Source organism: Scyliorhinus torazame, chromosome 11 (genome assembly GCF_047496885.1).
Source record: "Scyliorhinus torazame isolate Kashiwa2021f chromosome 11, sScyTor2.1, whole genome shotgun sequence".
NCBI lineage: Eukaryota > Metazoa > Chordata > Chondrichthyes > Carcharhiniformes > Scyliorhinidae > Scyliorhinus > Scyliorhinus torazame.
In genome coordinates, this window is record NC_092717.1 from 167,591,225 (window position 1) to 167,607,683 (window position 16,459).

Below are 16,459 nucleotides of genomic sequence, written 5' to 3' on the forward strand. Positions count from 1 at the left end.
GGCACACATCTGCCACCTGCTGGCACACCTGTCACCGCGTGGCACTGGCGGGGGACACCCTCTCCCCGTGTCCGTAAAGGTTACGGTGGCCCTGAACATTTATGCAACGGGGTCATTCCAGGCACCGAGTGGGGACCTGTCCGGCATATCGCAGACATCGGTGCATCCGGGCAATGACAGATGCCCTATATGCCATGGCACACCGCTACATCCGCTTCCCTGTGGACCGGGCCAGCCAAGATGCCCGGGCCGTGAGCTTCTCTGCCGTGGCCGGGTTCCCCATGGTCCAGGGCACGATTGATGGGATGCACGTCGCCGTGCGGCCAACTGCAGATAACAGGGCCGTGTTCACCAATAGGAAGGGGACCGATTCGATGAACATACAGGTGGTCTGCGACCACCGCATGATGATCCTGCACGTCTGCGCCCGTTACCCAGGCAGTGTACACGACTCATACGTGTTGTCGCGATCATCCATCCCCGGCTGAGGGGCTGGTTGCTGGGCGACAGGGGCTACCCATTGCGATCGTGGCTGATGACGCCTATACGGAGGCCACGCAATGAGGCGGAGAACCGCTACAATGATGCCCATGTAGCGACAAGGGGAGTGATAGGTGCTTTGGCGTGCTGAAGATGCGTTTCAGGTGCCTGGACCTCTCTGGGGGCGCCCTCCAGTATCGGTCAGATAGGGTCGGCCGCATCATTGTGGTGTGCTGCGTCCTGCACAACATAGCCCAACAGAGGGGCGATGTGCCGCAGGCAGAGGAGGGCGGAGTGGAGGAGCAGCAGGAAGAGGCGCAGTCCTCCCCAGATGAGGGGGATGGGGGCAATGGTCAGGGCAGACGGGCTAGACACAGGCGGGTGGCTGTCCACCGTTACCGGCTGGCCCAGCGGGCACGGGACAGGCTGATAGCCGCCCGCTTCACTGACTAGATGGGCGTGGGAATCGGGTAGTATGGCCACAGACCGCACACCATGGCAACAGCCGACCACCCACACCCCACACCCATCCACCCACCCAGCACCCTCACCCCCCTCCCCAACCCCACCCACCCCACCCGCATGCACACCACCCCCCCCCCCCCCCATTGCCGATCCACCTGCGGCACAACGGCCGGGCTCACACAGTTGCAGGTGGACGTGTGTCTATTGCAGGCCATGGAGGATGATGACAACCCGCCCTGCGGTGAGCTCCTGGCTCCACATCGTTGGACTATGTCTGACCCATGGCCACAGTACCACCATCCACCCGGACGATCCCTGCATGCGGCTGTGACACTGCAGCGCACGGTCCTGTCCTCTGCCCGGGGGGATGTTGATGGCGGCCCAGGGGGAAGGGGGCAGACTCACCTGGGGCTGAGGTAAGACCACCCCTCACACACACACTTGCACTCAACGTACATGACACCCCCGCACGCTTTGGACAGAGCACAAAGGCAGCTTCTGTAGGTGTAACATTGACTTTAATAACCAAAGGAGTTCATGCACGTGCCCTAGCCCCCAAAACTCATCTGTGCCCTGCACCCGTGCCAACTTACTCAGTGTCTAATTGTTTGGCCTTACGGGCCCTTTGACTACGTCTACGTGGTTCCTCAGACGGTACAGCAGAACTGGAGGTGGACTCCTGTGATTCCTGCCCTCTGACACTGGATCCCTTTGGCGGCCGTTTCCTGGGGCATCCTGGCCTAGATGGGCCAGGCTGCGGCCCGGGCGACTGGGATGGCGAGCTGCCAACCTGTCCTGCCCATTGCCCACCCGATGCACCTGGGACGGAAGGCGGGGGAGTCCGAGGTGTCGCGGTGTTCCGGGTCCTCCCCTACAGGGGGAACCAGGACAGACCACACCACCTCCTCCTCCCTCGGGGTGCCCGATGGCCCCCAGGCCTCTACATGGGTGGGGGATGCGAACGGACTGGCCATCCGACGCCCCCCCGACATCTGGCGCTGCCAGTCCTGGAGGCCCGTGCTGGTATCGACAGGGGTCTGCAGGTTTGCAGCCATGGAGCCCAGGGGGTTGTCGAACCCTGTCTGCGACAGTGCGACGCCAGCTCGCACATGGCCACTGGCGCCGATGCCCTCAACGATGGCCTGCAGAGACTGGGCCATGGCCTGCAGAGACTGGGCCATGGCCTGCTGAGACTGGGCTATGGTGTTGAGCGCCTCTGCCATCTGGCGCTGGCACTGGCTCATGGCCTCCTGTGAGAGGGCAGCCATGTCCTGGGCCACAGACGCCGCCTGCACGGAAAGCCCCAGGCCTCGCAAACCGTTCCCCATGTCTGACACTGTTGCACCCATTGCCTCCACCGCGGACGCCACCCGTGCGGTGTCGGCCTGGGTGGCACGCATGACCGGCACCACTCCCAGCTCCTGGACGCGGGTGGACTCCTCCACCTGCGATTGCAGCCGCCGCAAGCCGGCCGTCAGCCTCTTCGCTTGTCTCCGGGTCGGTGGTTGCATCGGATCTATGTGTGGGTGTGGTAACTCCAGGAACCCGGGATCCATCTGGGCGGCAGATGTTCGCTTGACTGGGCTGCCCTCCGACCGCCCGGCCCCTCTGCTGCTCCTACCTCCACCTGCTGTACCGGGACGGCTGTGTTGTGCGCACCAGTGAGTGTACCAGACGCCTCATCACTAAAGTGCCCAACCGAGGTGAGTGTTTCTGCGATGGTGGAGGGTGTTGGTGACAGCAGTGGCGTTGTGTCGTGCTCTTCGTCCCACTCTCAGTCCATGGCACTTTGGGGTGGGGGTTCGTCTCCACCCATCCACTCTGAGTCACTGTCCGGTATTTCGTCTTCCTGGGTAGTGCTGTCCCGGGTAGGGGTGTCCTGGGCAGTGCTGTCCCGGGTAGTGGTGACCTGGGTAGTGGTGTCCTGGGTAGTGGTGTCCTGGGTAGTGGTGTCCTGGCTCGGATGTGACGGGGGCCTGTGGCTGCCCCCCTCGTCGCTGGGTGGTCGCTCCCGCATGTGACGGGGGTGTCGTCTCCCTGTTGCTCCAGGTCTCTCCGTCTCCCGTGGTGTGCGAGGGGCATCCTGCGGGCGTCGCATGCTGGAGGGTCCGGGTCTCTCTGTCTCCCGTGGCCTCCGAGGGGCATCCTGCGGGCGGTCTGCATCTGCGAGGATGGTTGCCTGGACGTTTGGTCCTGCGATACACAATGAAGCATGCATGGTTAGACATCAGGCAGTGATCAGGTGATATGGGGGAGGGGGATATGGGGGAGGGGGGGATATGAGGATGGAGATATGGGGGAGGGGGGGATATGGGGGAGGGGGAATATGGGGGAGGGGGGGATATGGGGGAGGGGGATATAGGGGAGGGGGGATATGGGGACGGGCTGTCGGTGGCTCACTTGCTAGTACGCCCCCGACCTCTGCATCAGCAACCTCCCGGTCCTCAGGTCCGCCAGCCAGTTCCAGGGCCCTTTCCTCGTGTTCGGTCAGTGGCCTCTCATCAGCGGGGCCTCCTCCAGTCCTCACATGCTCCCTATTGTTGTGTGCGCGCTTCTCCTGTGGGGGGGGGGGGGTGGTGGTGGCAGGGGTAAAAGGCAACACTGTTAGGCAGGATATGGGGGAGGGGTGATATGGGGGAGGGGGGGATATGGGGGAGGGGGGATATGGGGGAGGGGGGGATATGGGGAGGCTCACCCTGCCTGCTCTGACGAGGTCGTTCACCTTCTTGTGGAACTGGGTGCCTGTCCGTGGTGTCAGGGCCGCAGCGGTGACAGCCTCTGCCACTTCCCGCCACAGACGCCGGCTGTGGCGTGGGGCAACACTGCGGCCGTGCCCGGGATACAGGGCGTTCCCCCTCTGCTCCACTGTGTCCAGGAGCGCCTCCACATCCCATGACTCGAACCTCGGGGCTGAGCGGCGGCCAGCCATCCAGTCGGGTGTTCCGGTCGGGTGTTCCAGTCGGGTGGGGGGGGGAGCAGCACGGCCTTATGAGCCGTCGCAGCGCGTATGACACTGCACGGCGTGAACCACGTGCGCAAGCGCGGATCCCGTTACGTCGCTGCTAGCCCATTTCGGGCCGGAGACTTTCGACCCATTTTTCCGACGTGACGCAAGTCGGATTTGCGCCAATAACGGAGAATTTCGCCCCAGGAAACGGGGGCGAAATTCTCCTACCCGCCCCGCCACATTTCTGCCCCGACCGGCCGGCGGGAGTCTCCGTAACACCGGCCGGTCAATGGGGTTTCCCATTGTGGGGCAGCCCCACGCAGTCGGGAAACCCCAGGGCGCCAGCAAAACGGAGACTCCCGCCGGCGGAGAATGACGCCCCATCTGTGGTAGGGGGGAGAATCCCACCCCATATCTTTTGAGGATGCTTTACCTGTTAATCATGGCATGTTCAGCCTGTGTAGACCTTCATTTCCAATTGTTAGGCATATTTCAGACACAACTGAACTAAGAGAAATCATGGCTCTACATACTGTTTTATAGTCTCAGTTTGGATAGTAGATCAGCTGCACTCCAGTTCAAACTGGGGAACTTTGTGGAAACTGACAATATTTGTTTGACTTTCCTTCTCCTATAGTACCTGGGATGAGTGTCACTGTAGCTGCTTTCCAGTGATATTGCGAAGCTCCACCCATTATAATTGCAACCTTCTCCGGCCTGATTTTCCCACATGCTGGTCACTCATCCATCTCAAATTAGCTAACCTGGTGCCGCACCTTTCGATGCAGACCCACTCACTAAACGGACAGGCTGTGCTGCGAACTCACTACAAGGGGTTTGTCTGCTTACTAGCTCTTTACTTGAGCATTATCTCAGTGGAGTGTCTTTAAAGCTTTTCTGTATAATCACCATGTTGCAATTTCAACACTCTCCAAACTTATTGCACTCTGACCAGAAGGTCGAGAGTCGTCTCTCGCCAGGTAGCACAATCAAAGACTATTCTTCATGTCGTGCCTCTATTTAATCTTGCTGCCAGGGTATCTGACCACCTATGAATACCATGTTGTATTTTTACAAAGCTATAAAAGCACCAATTACTCATAAGCAAGTGGGTTCATTTAGATTTGGGAGAAAAGCTTGAAAACTTCAGCAGTATAACGGTTTGCTGGTTTGTCAAAACCAAGGCTGGAGCACATGACAGTTCCTTTCTAGTGATGGCATGCTGCTATCCCTTAAATGCATATTACAACAGGGCAGCACGGTAGCACAGTGGATAGCATTGTGGCTTCACAGCGCCAGGGTCCCAGGTTCAATTCCTCGCTGGGTCACTGTCTGTGTGGAGTCTGCACGTTCTCCCCGTGTCTGCGTGGGTTTCCTCCGGGTGCTCCGGTTTCCTCCCACAGTCCAAAGACGTGCAGGTTAGGTGGATTGGCCATGCTAAATTGCCCTTAATGTCCAAAAAGATTAGGAGGGATTATTGGGTTATGGGGATAAGGTGGAAGTGAGGGCTTAAGTGGGTCGGTGCAGACTCGATGGGCCGAATGGCCTCCTTCTGCACTGTATGTTCTATGTTCTAACAGGAGGCAGCAGTTGTCAGCCTGTGACAGAAATAGGGCAGACTTAAATTGTCCATTCGACAGTGTAAGAGTTGTTGCACATGATCTTGAGCTGAGAGCCACTTCAGGCCCAAGAAATGCACACAATGGTAAGCCAACTCATGCACAGCTGCTATTTAAATAGCACGTAAAGGATCATTGGACTAGAATTGATCTCTTGTACTTGACACAGTGATATAGAAAAATACAGTATTATGCACTGGGTATCTACACATAAAAGTGTGAATTCAAGTTGTGGTGCAGTCAAATGGTTGGCCTCGAAATCCTCTTCAGATTGCTGCTATGCCTGCAAGTTGAAGTGACTGCCTCTACTTGTAATGTGGGTGTTGCAGCAGCTGAGTACCATGCATCTAACAATGCACCATTACCAGGCAAGCTTGCCTCTTTATCTTCTGCAAGAGTCAAAGGCAAACAATCTCCAAGGAAACCCATATTTTGCCAACAGTCCACAGCAAGTGACAGATAGTAAATTACATTATTAAGAAATAGGGAAGGTTAAAAATGCATTAGTATGTGTTTGACAAATTATTTTTACTTGGAAAAGTATTATATTGTCATGTGAGAGGGCTTTTAAGAAATGGATGTTTAAGCAATGTACCCTTAAGAAATGGAGCTGATCATATTACTGAAGTATGTCAGAGGGTGGGGGAGCTGAGCTCATTTCTGCTTTTTGAGTTTCAGTTTGAGAACGCAGCTGGGAGTGTCTTGTGTGTTTTGCTGTGAGCTGGAGGAAGAAAACACAGAGTTGGTCTGTTGATTTTTGCAATCCAAAGACTATAAATATATTGAATGTAACCTAATGTGCTCCTATTTTTGAAGGTTTGAAGTCTTCTGGATGTTTAAAGGAACAGTTTGAAGGATTATCAAGCGTTGTAGTCTTTTGGGGTTATCTTTGAAGTAATGGGTGTTTAAGATATTCAATGTTTGTTTTAAAAAGGTTAACTTGAGTTCATAGAATAAACATTGTTTTGTTTTAAAAACCACTTGTCCATTTCTGTTGTATCACACCTGGAGAGTACGCCGTGTGCTTCCCACACCACAATCTATTAACAATTGTGGGTCGGTTGAACTCCATGAAACACTTTGGGGCTCTGTAAACCCGGACCCATAATATATACAGATTAAAAGATCAAATGGAGTATATACTTACACCTCAGAGGGAACAGCATTAAAGCAAAGGATGGGATTACTGTCACATAAATTGCCACTTATTCCAACAGGAGAAGGGAGTATATGTATTGCTCAGGTCTCACAGACCTATTGCAGCATTAATTCCAAGCAAAAGGTGCGTTAGGTTGCTGCTGCCATGAAAAGCAGTCTCCTACACTGAAGAAGGCTGAGATAATTTAAGGGACAGTCCCACAATTTTACTGTCGAACTTGCACTCTTTCCAGATAACCAGCCAATAAAATAAATATAGGACATGTTGTGACATCACTCCTATATCAGTTGTACATCATATAAATGCACTTGCGTATTTCACAACACACCACTTTCTCTCCACCCTCTCCCCCATCAACCCAAGCTGATTGCTTGGAAGTGGGGATTCATTCATGGCGAGCTAGATCGCTGTTCCCATTCCCCTGTCTAAAGGCTCTGGAATGTGGAGAAACATCTGCCTCATAAAAAACTCTGTAAAATCTATGTCTGTCACTAACCTTCCCCTCATATTCTTTACCTGACACAAGAGGACTCATCAGCTAGATGGGTCCTATCTTCTGGAACAGCTACCTAAACAACTTCTTTGCTTTGCTACTGCCTGTCCCATCTTTGAACGCCTCGTCAGAACCTGTTTCAAGCATGATTTCAGTTCTCTCTTCTAAGACTTCTATAATATGGCCCCACTTCACCTATGGTAAATGCCTAGAGAGCTTTTATGTTAAAGGCACTATAAAGTTGTACATCAATTGTAAACAAATTTAAAAAAGACAGGGGGCGGGATTTTCTCACCCCAGGGCTGGGCCGGACAATCACCACGACCGGCACGAATCGCGCCACACCGCCCCGACGCGATTCTCCAGAGAGCGCCGTACAAAAAAGCACGAGTCCCGCCGGCGCCGTTCCAACCTGATCTTACCCGGCGGGACCTCGGTGTGGAAGGATCGGGGGTGGCCTGTTGGGGGTGGGGGGAGAAGAGGAGGGTGCGACCCCAGGGTGGTGCCTCCGCTGTGGCCTGGCCCACGATCTGGGCCCACCGATCGGCGGGCCGGCCTCTCGGGCTGGGGGCCTCCTTTGTTCCGCGCCGGCACCTGTAGCCCTACGCCATGTTGCATTGGGGCCGGCGCGGAGAAGGGAGACACCGCGCATGCACGGAAATCGCGCCGGTCCCACTGCGCATGCGCGGACCCCGCAGCACCCATCTGATGCCGGAATCGGCAGCTGGAGTGGCGTGGGTCGCTCCAGTGCCATACTGGCCCCCTGTAGGGGTCAGAATTTCTGATCCTGACGCCATGTTGACTCCGTCGGGAAACGCGACGTGTTTATGACGGCGTCAACACTCAGCCTCAGAGAATCCCGCCCAAGATTTTTTTAAAATGTAACTGTTGTAACAATTTATGAACAAACTAAGTGACGCGAGGTGGGCATCACTGGCTAGGCTAGCATTTATTGCCTATTCCTTATTGCCCTGGAGAGTGTGGTGATGAGCCGCGTTCTTGAACCGCTGAAGTCCTTTTGATGACCAATTTAGTGATTTCCCAATGTTTTTAGACTATACAATTTGAAGTAAAGCGTCACAGAAATTTGCAAATAAACAGGTTGAAGGGCAAAGTGTATGCAGCACCAATAGGCCATATAAAGAGGTTTACAGAAACATTGCAGAGTCACCACCCAATTTGCTCTTGTGATAAGTGAACTTCGAACAAAAAAAAATGTGAATTGATTTAAGGCATCGCAACATCAGGCACTTCACAAAGTAATACAGATATTTTGCTATGCAGCACCTTTCTTGAACTTCAAGAGTAAAATGTATTTAGAATTAAAATGTGAAAAGAAACAACTACAAAGAAATTTGGGATCAAAGAAGCTCTATTATATGCAAAACAATGATTTTGTATAAACAATGCAGACAAGACATTTTGGTCTGAAGAAGAATGCGTGCTATAGCACAAATCACAGTTATGTAGCTGTATATCTGCTAATTTGAAACTTGGACATGTGTCATAAAAATCGCCCAATATTTGTGTACTATAGTATATGGCATATAAAAAGCTTCATTTTCTGCTTCATATAGGTGTTAAAGAATTCAAGTAACTGTTTTCTGAACCAACTGTGATACATTCATGCATTTACCAATTGTCCTTGCACATATACATTCATTTTATTAGTCGCCTTCACCTCACTGGCTTTCCAGAAAATCTTCCCCCGATTCCTCACAAAGCTGAGTGCAGCTCACCATATGGTAAACAGGAAATCAATAAAAACTCAAAAGATTGACTTTTAAAATTAGAAAAGAGCACAAGCTAAAAATAGCTGTAAATATTCCAAAAGAAAGTACACATGACTTCCGTATATCCAGTTCTGCTACGTGCAATGGTTCTTTGCAGCTCAAGTAGGAGAGAGTCTTTGATTATTGCTGCCAGTGATGTTTAAATTCCTCAAATTCATCTTCTTCTTTTAACAGATTTTGGGTCATATCTGCAAATTAATTCAGATAATTAGCATTGTAAAATTAAAATAAACCACAAACGGCAGCATTCAAGTCAACCTGGTATATAAGACTACTCCAGATGCATGGTTCGGCCGATATTTGACGTGCAAGTTGAGCACACATTTTTCAGCTAATGATGCAATTTTCGGGCAATACTCCATTAGGCGGTGGCCTCAATTTTCCAGCTCAGAAATATATGATTGGCCTCAATTTTCCAGCTCAGAAATATATGACTGGGGTTATACTCACCTTATAAGTTGACACGTGGAAGGAAGCATACAGTATGTGAAGATGATGCACTCAGTTTAAGACACCCACACAAAGCAGCCCACATGTGGCGACTGACAAACAATTATTTCACATTTCCAATGGCAACCACCAACACCAAAACTAGCGGTTCACATTCTACACTCGGCGAATCAGTCAACCCATTTTAAGGATTTATCAAAACTTCAGCAGTCAACTTACGTGATCTACGGTCGGTTAAAATGCATAATGTAGAATTAAATGGGAAAGTTCTACAACGGATAACATTATTTTACACCAGACTATATCTTGGCAGAAGGCATTTGGGAATTGTTTGACCGTTTTGAAACACTTTCACATTTCTTAAACTTTGTTTTTCACCATGCCAATAATGATGGGGTTCACCTTAAACCCCATCATTATTGGCATGATGAAAAACAAAGGGTCAAAAGGAAAATAATTCTGGTGGTTATTGCACAAGATTGCTATTGCTGGCCACAAAAAGGCTCTGCAAGACCATAAAAGATACAAAGGAGCGTACAAAGAATCAGTTCACCATCAGAAGATAGGTTTGATTTTACTTGACTCAGTTTTAAGATGTCAACCATTTTGATAAGTGTAGGCGCAGAGGGAAAAAAAAAAAAAATCGGATTTCATTTATGCCAAGTCCCGACAATGCAAATTGAAAGAATAGTATTCAGTTATTTGAATTAAACAATTGTCCTGTTTTGCCATCTGCTGCTTTGTGCTCACTGCAAGCTGAGGCAAACTGCTGCCCCAAATTAATCTCAACTATGCAGTCAGCTGTGATATTCTATTGACACAGAATTCACAGGACATGGCAGGTGGATGTGGCAGTGAAAGCAGTGGACAGGAGCCAACAGTGGATGGTAACACGATTCACTTAAATGAGTTATCCAATATATTTACATTTTCTCATAAGCATGTTGACTCATTAACAAAAAAGGATTTCACAACAAATATTTGCTTCATTTAAGCAGGAATCGCCATTCTAGTTTTGAGCTTTGAAACAGGCATTGCCCTACAATTTCAAATAGGGTGTAAACTGCAGACAGGACCAATTATAACTAGTTTCTAAGAATAGGCCAACATACCTTCAGCCCTCTCAATCACTTTAAAAAAAAAGGGAAACAATACATTCTTTTGCAAAGACTTAGGCTGGAATTCTCCCTCCGTTCATCCCGGCAGTATTTCTGCTGCAGTTAATGGAATTTTGGCTGAGCGCCAAATTCGCTGTACTTGCTGGCAGCGGTGGCAGGGCAAACCTGGATCAAGAATCCCGGCGGCTAAAATCAATCATTAAATCAAGCAGTTCAGGTGTAAAAAGAATAAACTAAAAAGTTGGTTACCTTTTGAAATTTGGTTTCGAACTCTTAGAAAACAGGGTCACAGTAACATGAGTTTTATGGCAAAAGGATTTGGACAGGAAAAGTCTAGTGCTGATAAATACAAGCTCAAGAATGGACAATCTCATATAGAGAGATTATAGGACAATTAGGTGGAAAACATCATAATAATGCTAAAGGCATGTTCTTTTTGTACTTGAACTAGGACATCAAGGCTAATAATGCATTTATAATGAGCTGGAAATACCCAAAGGAATGTGCAAATGAAAAATATTCCACTGGGTAACATCATCAACTACCAACTTTGACCTAGATAAGCACAAGTTATACACATACAGAAACACACAGACACACAAGTACTGATGGTCTGTAAACAAATGTGATCTTTAATCAGTCTTAGCAATAACACTAATATTGTATTTCTGGCAGCAAGAGATTATTTGTTATAGGCAAGACTTCTGCAACCATATTTCAAAATTAGATTCCACAGTTTTGTTCAGGTTTCTTGTATTCTATCCTTGAATATAATAGGTTACGTCTGCAGCACAGAATATCTATGCTTAAATTTAACTAGTGGACTGTATGCATTTTCCACGGAAGAATTTATGATCCATCTGCTTATCTAAAGTTTGTTTAGTTCATTTTGCCCTGACAAAAGCAGAATCAACTCTACTAATTTTAAATTTAAACCCTGGAGCTGTGAATGTTTATAGTTAGTAAACCTCTAAACTTGTAAATCCTTTTTGCAGATGCTGGAGCATCACTAATTCAAATGGAAGTTCAAGTCGGCTACACACCAGTATTCCTGACATGAATTTAAATGAAAACATTTAAAGTATACCCTTGAAATCAAATAGCTCACTGGAGCCAAACGAAACATAAGCATTAATGCAACAGTGAAACTATAACATGAACTATTCTAGCTGTAAATGCGTCAATAGACTTCAAAACTGGCTTTACTGTTCCACATAGCTTCAGCAGGGTGAGAAAATATACGTTTCCTATGAGCACAAGAAAACTGCAGAAAACTAGAGAACATGGCTACAGAACACGACTTTGAGAAGTCTGAATTTTCTGATGCGTTATTGTCCAGTTAAAATTGATAATACATAATTGTACAATAGAAAAAATGCAATTGGAAATTTTTAGGATTGTCTAATGCTAGGAAAATGCTTAACAAAATTACATTTTCAGAGGGTTATGGATTGATCGGAGAATATGGCCTTTCCCCATCAATCTATGGGAAAGGAATGGGATCAAGGGCCAAGGTATGGAATTTCAACTGGGGCCCAGAAAGGATGCCTTTGGTCTTGTCAATGGTAAGCTGCTCTATGAATTGATAGGAAGGCTAGGTGAGAATATGAAAGTTATTTTATAGGGCACTTCAATCAACTGAATGTAAACTGGGAAAACCCAAAAGGTTGAGACAATATTAGTGTAATGCATGATTGCTTGTTGGCCCTGTCTTGGAAATTATCTTGACCTATTAATCATTATTGACTCTACAAGGCAGGAAACAGCAATTGTAGCATGCTTGAAGAACAGCAAACACAAAATGATCGAGTTCAATGTGATTTTGGAAGGCAGAAATACCCAGCACAGTAAGTAAAAAGCTCAATTGAAAGAAGTGATGGAACAACTATAGCAAATGGATTGAAAGGTTGTTCAATGAAAATTCAGCAGAGGACAAGTGGATCACCGTTAAAGAATGCAGAGCATGGAGGGCAGTAACATTCAAAAAAGCAACAATCCCTGGTTGAACAAATGTGACACGAACTATGTTAACAAATTTAAAGTTAACTTTGACAGCATCATGCAGGAGTGCTGGGAATTTGCTGGGAAATGCAAATAGTTGTTAAAGGGGAAATCAGAGGAATAAAAGGAGACCAAGAAAAACACAAATCCCTACAAGTTAAACACAAATGTAAAATACTCTGGGCAGGATTCTCCGTTGGCTGACGCCGAAATTGGGAAACTCGATTGGGCGGAGAATAGGTTCCAACGCTGAGATTGCAGCAGGCGCCGATTTGACGGCAAATCGCAATTCTCCATCACCTCGACAGTGGCGTCAATGCGGTCCAGAATGCTCGTAGAATAAACACCATTTGCATGTCATCAGCGGGCCTGACCCGTTATTCTCTGAGGCCTCCGCGATTCTCCACCACCAATGGGCTGAGTTCCCGACGGCACGGTTCACTTGTGCTTTTAAGAATCGTAAAACTGGCGTTGTGACTGATTAGGGAGAGAGGAGGTAGGACATGGAGAGGCATGACTGTGGGCTGCAGGGTGATCAATGGGATACATGTCCCCCTACGAGCACCTGCAGATGACAGTCCGCTCTACACCAACCAAAAGGGGTTCCACTCGAATGCGCAGCTGGTATGTGACCATCAGCTGTGCATCATGCAGGTCTGTGCTCGATACCCGGGCAATGTGCACAATGCCTTCATCCTGGCACACTCGACAATTCCTGGCATGTTTGAGACGCCCCCCCGGTTTGGAGTTCCTGACCGTGCAGTTCACTTGTGCATTTAAATATAGTGAAACCGGCGCCGTGGCTCATGAGGGAGGAGGTACGACATGGAGATGCATGGCTGTGGTCGGCCGGACCAGACACTGGCTGGGCGAGTGGGGGGGGGGGGGCGCGAGGTGACGGGGGAAATAGGCTGAGTGGCTGGAGTGACCCCCCACGGATCTCCATTGTCGCGGCCTGCAAAGCAGCCATCTTGCTTCGCACCCCACTGACCACCCACCTTGGCCCCTGGTTCTGCAGTGACTCCGGCCGTATGGGTGCCCTCACCCAACCATTCACCATACCCCCACCGGCCCACCCAGAGCAACACCCACTGTAGCCCCGATGGAGGCGCTGGGCGGATGCGGCGGAGCGTACCACTGGCAAGGGCAGTGCCAACCAATAGTACCACTGGCATCAGGGACATGCGCCAGGTCTGGAGGCAATCACGGTGCCGGGTAATGCCGGGGAGGGGGGGTGGGGAAAGAGAGAGAGAGAGAGAGAGAACATGCAAATCTGAAGTGCCAATCAATGTAGCCCATTGTAACCCATTGGTTGGTCACGGGTGTATGCACCGTGATAACATGTTGGCTCTTCACGCCTTGCAGATAATGAATATTGGAATTCAACCAGCAATGATGGCTTTCCTCCTAGTCGCCACAGCCCTGGGGCTGCCCTGCGGCTGTATGAGTTGGAGGTGCTTGAGGAGGAAGCTGCAACAGCAGAGTGTGCAATGCAGGTGCTGGGAGTGAGAGTGGTGTGGTGGTGAGGGTGAGGGTAGTGTGGGGATGGTGTTGGGGGGATTGACACACGTGTCACGAGGAACCACAACTCTGCAGGATCTCATTTCCTCGCCCGAACTCCACCCCTTCAACCTCCCTTTCAGGGCCACCAACCACATCCAGGGCCCTCTCCTCTGCCACAGTGAGAGGCCGCATGTCCGGCGCTCCCTCTGCAATCTTCTCCCACTCCTGACAGTTGTGGACAGCCTTCTCCTGGGGAGGGGGGGGGCAAACAGAAAATGACAGTGTTAAGACAGTCCGACACAAGCAGCCCAGGCGAATGAAATGAAATGAATATCACTTATTGTCACAAGTAGGCTTCAAATGAAGTTACTGTGAAAAGCCCCTAGTCGCCACATTCCGGCGCCTGTTCGGGGAGGCTGTTACGGGATGGGTAACTGGTGGCCTCAGTGGCAAGGGCACCCGGTCATGGCGGCTGGTATGCGTGCCAGCATGGTGTGCAGGGTGGGGGTTCTGCCATTCTGCCACCCTCTGGGTTGGGAAGGTAGGGTTACGGGTTTATGGGAGGGAAGTTGATGCCAGGGGCACAGTGATGCCTGCTCACCCTGGCCGCCCTGAGGAGGTTGTGCAGTTTTTTTCCGGCATAGCTGGCCGGTCCGGACAATGTTGCCCACAGTACTCACCACCTCTGCCACTTGTGCCCAGGGACGGCAAATGGCAGCGGCTGGCTGCCTCCAAGTTAGGCCGGGGTACAGGGTCATCCGCCTCCCCTCCACCGCAACCAGGAGGGTCTCCAGCTGGGCATTTGTGAAGGTGGGGCCGTGCGTCTTGCTGCCATCTTGTTGGCTGGGATGGTGTGTATGTGGGGAGTGAAGTGTGCATATGCAGCTGCAGTTTGTCAGCCTCCTGAGTGTCAATTGTTAAACTGGCGAATCCGGCACTGTTTCTCATTTTAATCGATTGTGTTCCATGTGACGCCGGTGCTAACCCCTTAACAGTAGCTGAATCGGTCCAGGTGCGGTGCCAGTTTTGCCGTTGTGGAACTCCATGAATTCTGAGCATGCGTCAACACTTAGTCTCAGGAACGGTGAATCCCACCCTATTAGTCTCATGGCTGTAAAATGGGAGTCACTGAAGATCAAAAAAAAACAAATGGCAAATGACTTCAAATTGAAAACAAACTTGGAAAGGTAAATATTCAGGATGCTCACTTCCTTCAAGTATTCAGGTCTTTCCCAAATAGACATGAATAAGTTTGAAACCTTGGATTAGCTTGAGAAATAAATCTGATATCGATGATGTGTATTTCAAAATGCTAGATGAAAATAGAGAAATAACTAAGTCACTGTCAATGATTGAAGGAGCGTCTGAAGATTGAGGAGAGACCAGTAGATTGGAAATCGACACACATGGTGTTCAGGTTCACGAAGGGTAAGTGGCAGGAGAGAGGGGACATCAGACACAAGCAATTACATGATCTGTTCGTCCTCCTTGCACACCACCTGAAATATGCAATCGATTTTGATTCTTCAGAGTGAACTTGAAGATTATTTGTACAGTAACAACCTAGCAAATATTAGGCAATATGGATGTGGAAAGGGAAGATCTTGCTCAAGTACCCATCTAAATTCCTTTGAGGAAGTAAGATGTTAAGTGGACTGTGTCAAATGCCAAACAGAAATTTATGGTACACACAGACATCCAAAAGTATTTTGAAAAATTACACACAAAAGGCTATTAACTAAACCCAATGCTAACAGTAATAATCTGCAAATGGATAAAAACATTGCTGAAAGATGGAAAAGGGGTATAATATAGCAGAAGTAGAAGTGGGGGGGGTGGGGATCTTAATTGTGTCTAATTTAGATAAATGACTTGGATCAGAAACTGATCAAAAATTGCTCAAATTTGCAGATTATACTAAACGAGGAGCAATTCACTTGGAGGAGGTAGCTCAGAAATTAAATGGAGACTGAATATGAAGTAGGCATAATAATAGTATATGTAATGGGTATAATAATAGATGTAATAACCCTCACGAGGTCCATGGGGATACCCTAATTGATCTCTCCGTTGGACTGTGGAACACAAGGCCCCGCCACAAGTGTGTGGAGGCCCACCCAGGTGAGGTTCATTACTAGATTATGGGAGGGATTTACCCACCAACCCGCCGCGTATTTTTCAGTAACAGAGGCGGCCCACCAGCGGGATCTACCCTAATCACCAGGAAACCTGTGCACCAGTGTGGGACCAAAATATCCTGCCGGCGTGAACAGCCGGTAAATCCCGTCCTATATAAAAGCCGGATACAAACCGGCATACTGGTAGTCCCGACGGGCTAATTGTGGGTACACGTCCCAGTAGCGGCCGTTTTCTTTGACCTAAATAAACTGTTTACTTAGCTTCTTGGGCCTCCTGGGTCTTCATAGTAGAC

The 16,459-nt window shown here is 49.3% G+C and overlaps 1 protein-coding gene across 5 annotated transcripts in view; it reads right to left on the reverse strand.

Annotated features, from left to right (window-relative positions):
- Nucleotides 1–8,517: 8,517 nt before the first annotated feature.
- nbn (nibrin) overlaps nucleotides 8,518–16,459 on the reverse strand; it is a 93,207-nt gene continuing 85,265 nt past the window's right edge. For all 5 annotated transcript variants that reach the window (XM_072467980.1, XM_072467981.1, XM_072467979.1 and 2 more), the window contains one exon: nucleotides 8,518–9,144. In XM_072467980.1, the coding sequence (XP_072324081.1) occupies nucleotides 9,111–9,144 (34 nt within the window). In that variant the 3' untranslated portion in view covers nucleotides 8,518–9,110. The remainder of the gene's footprint in view (nucleotides 9,145–16,459) is intronic.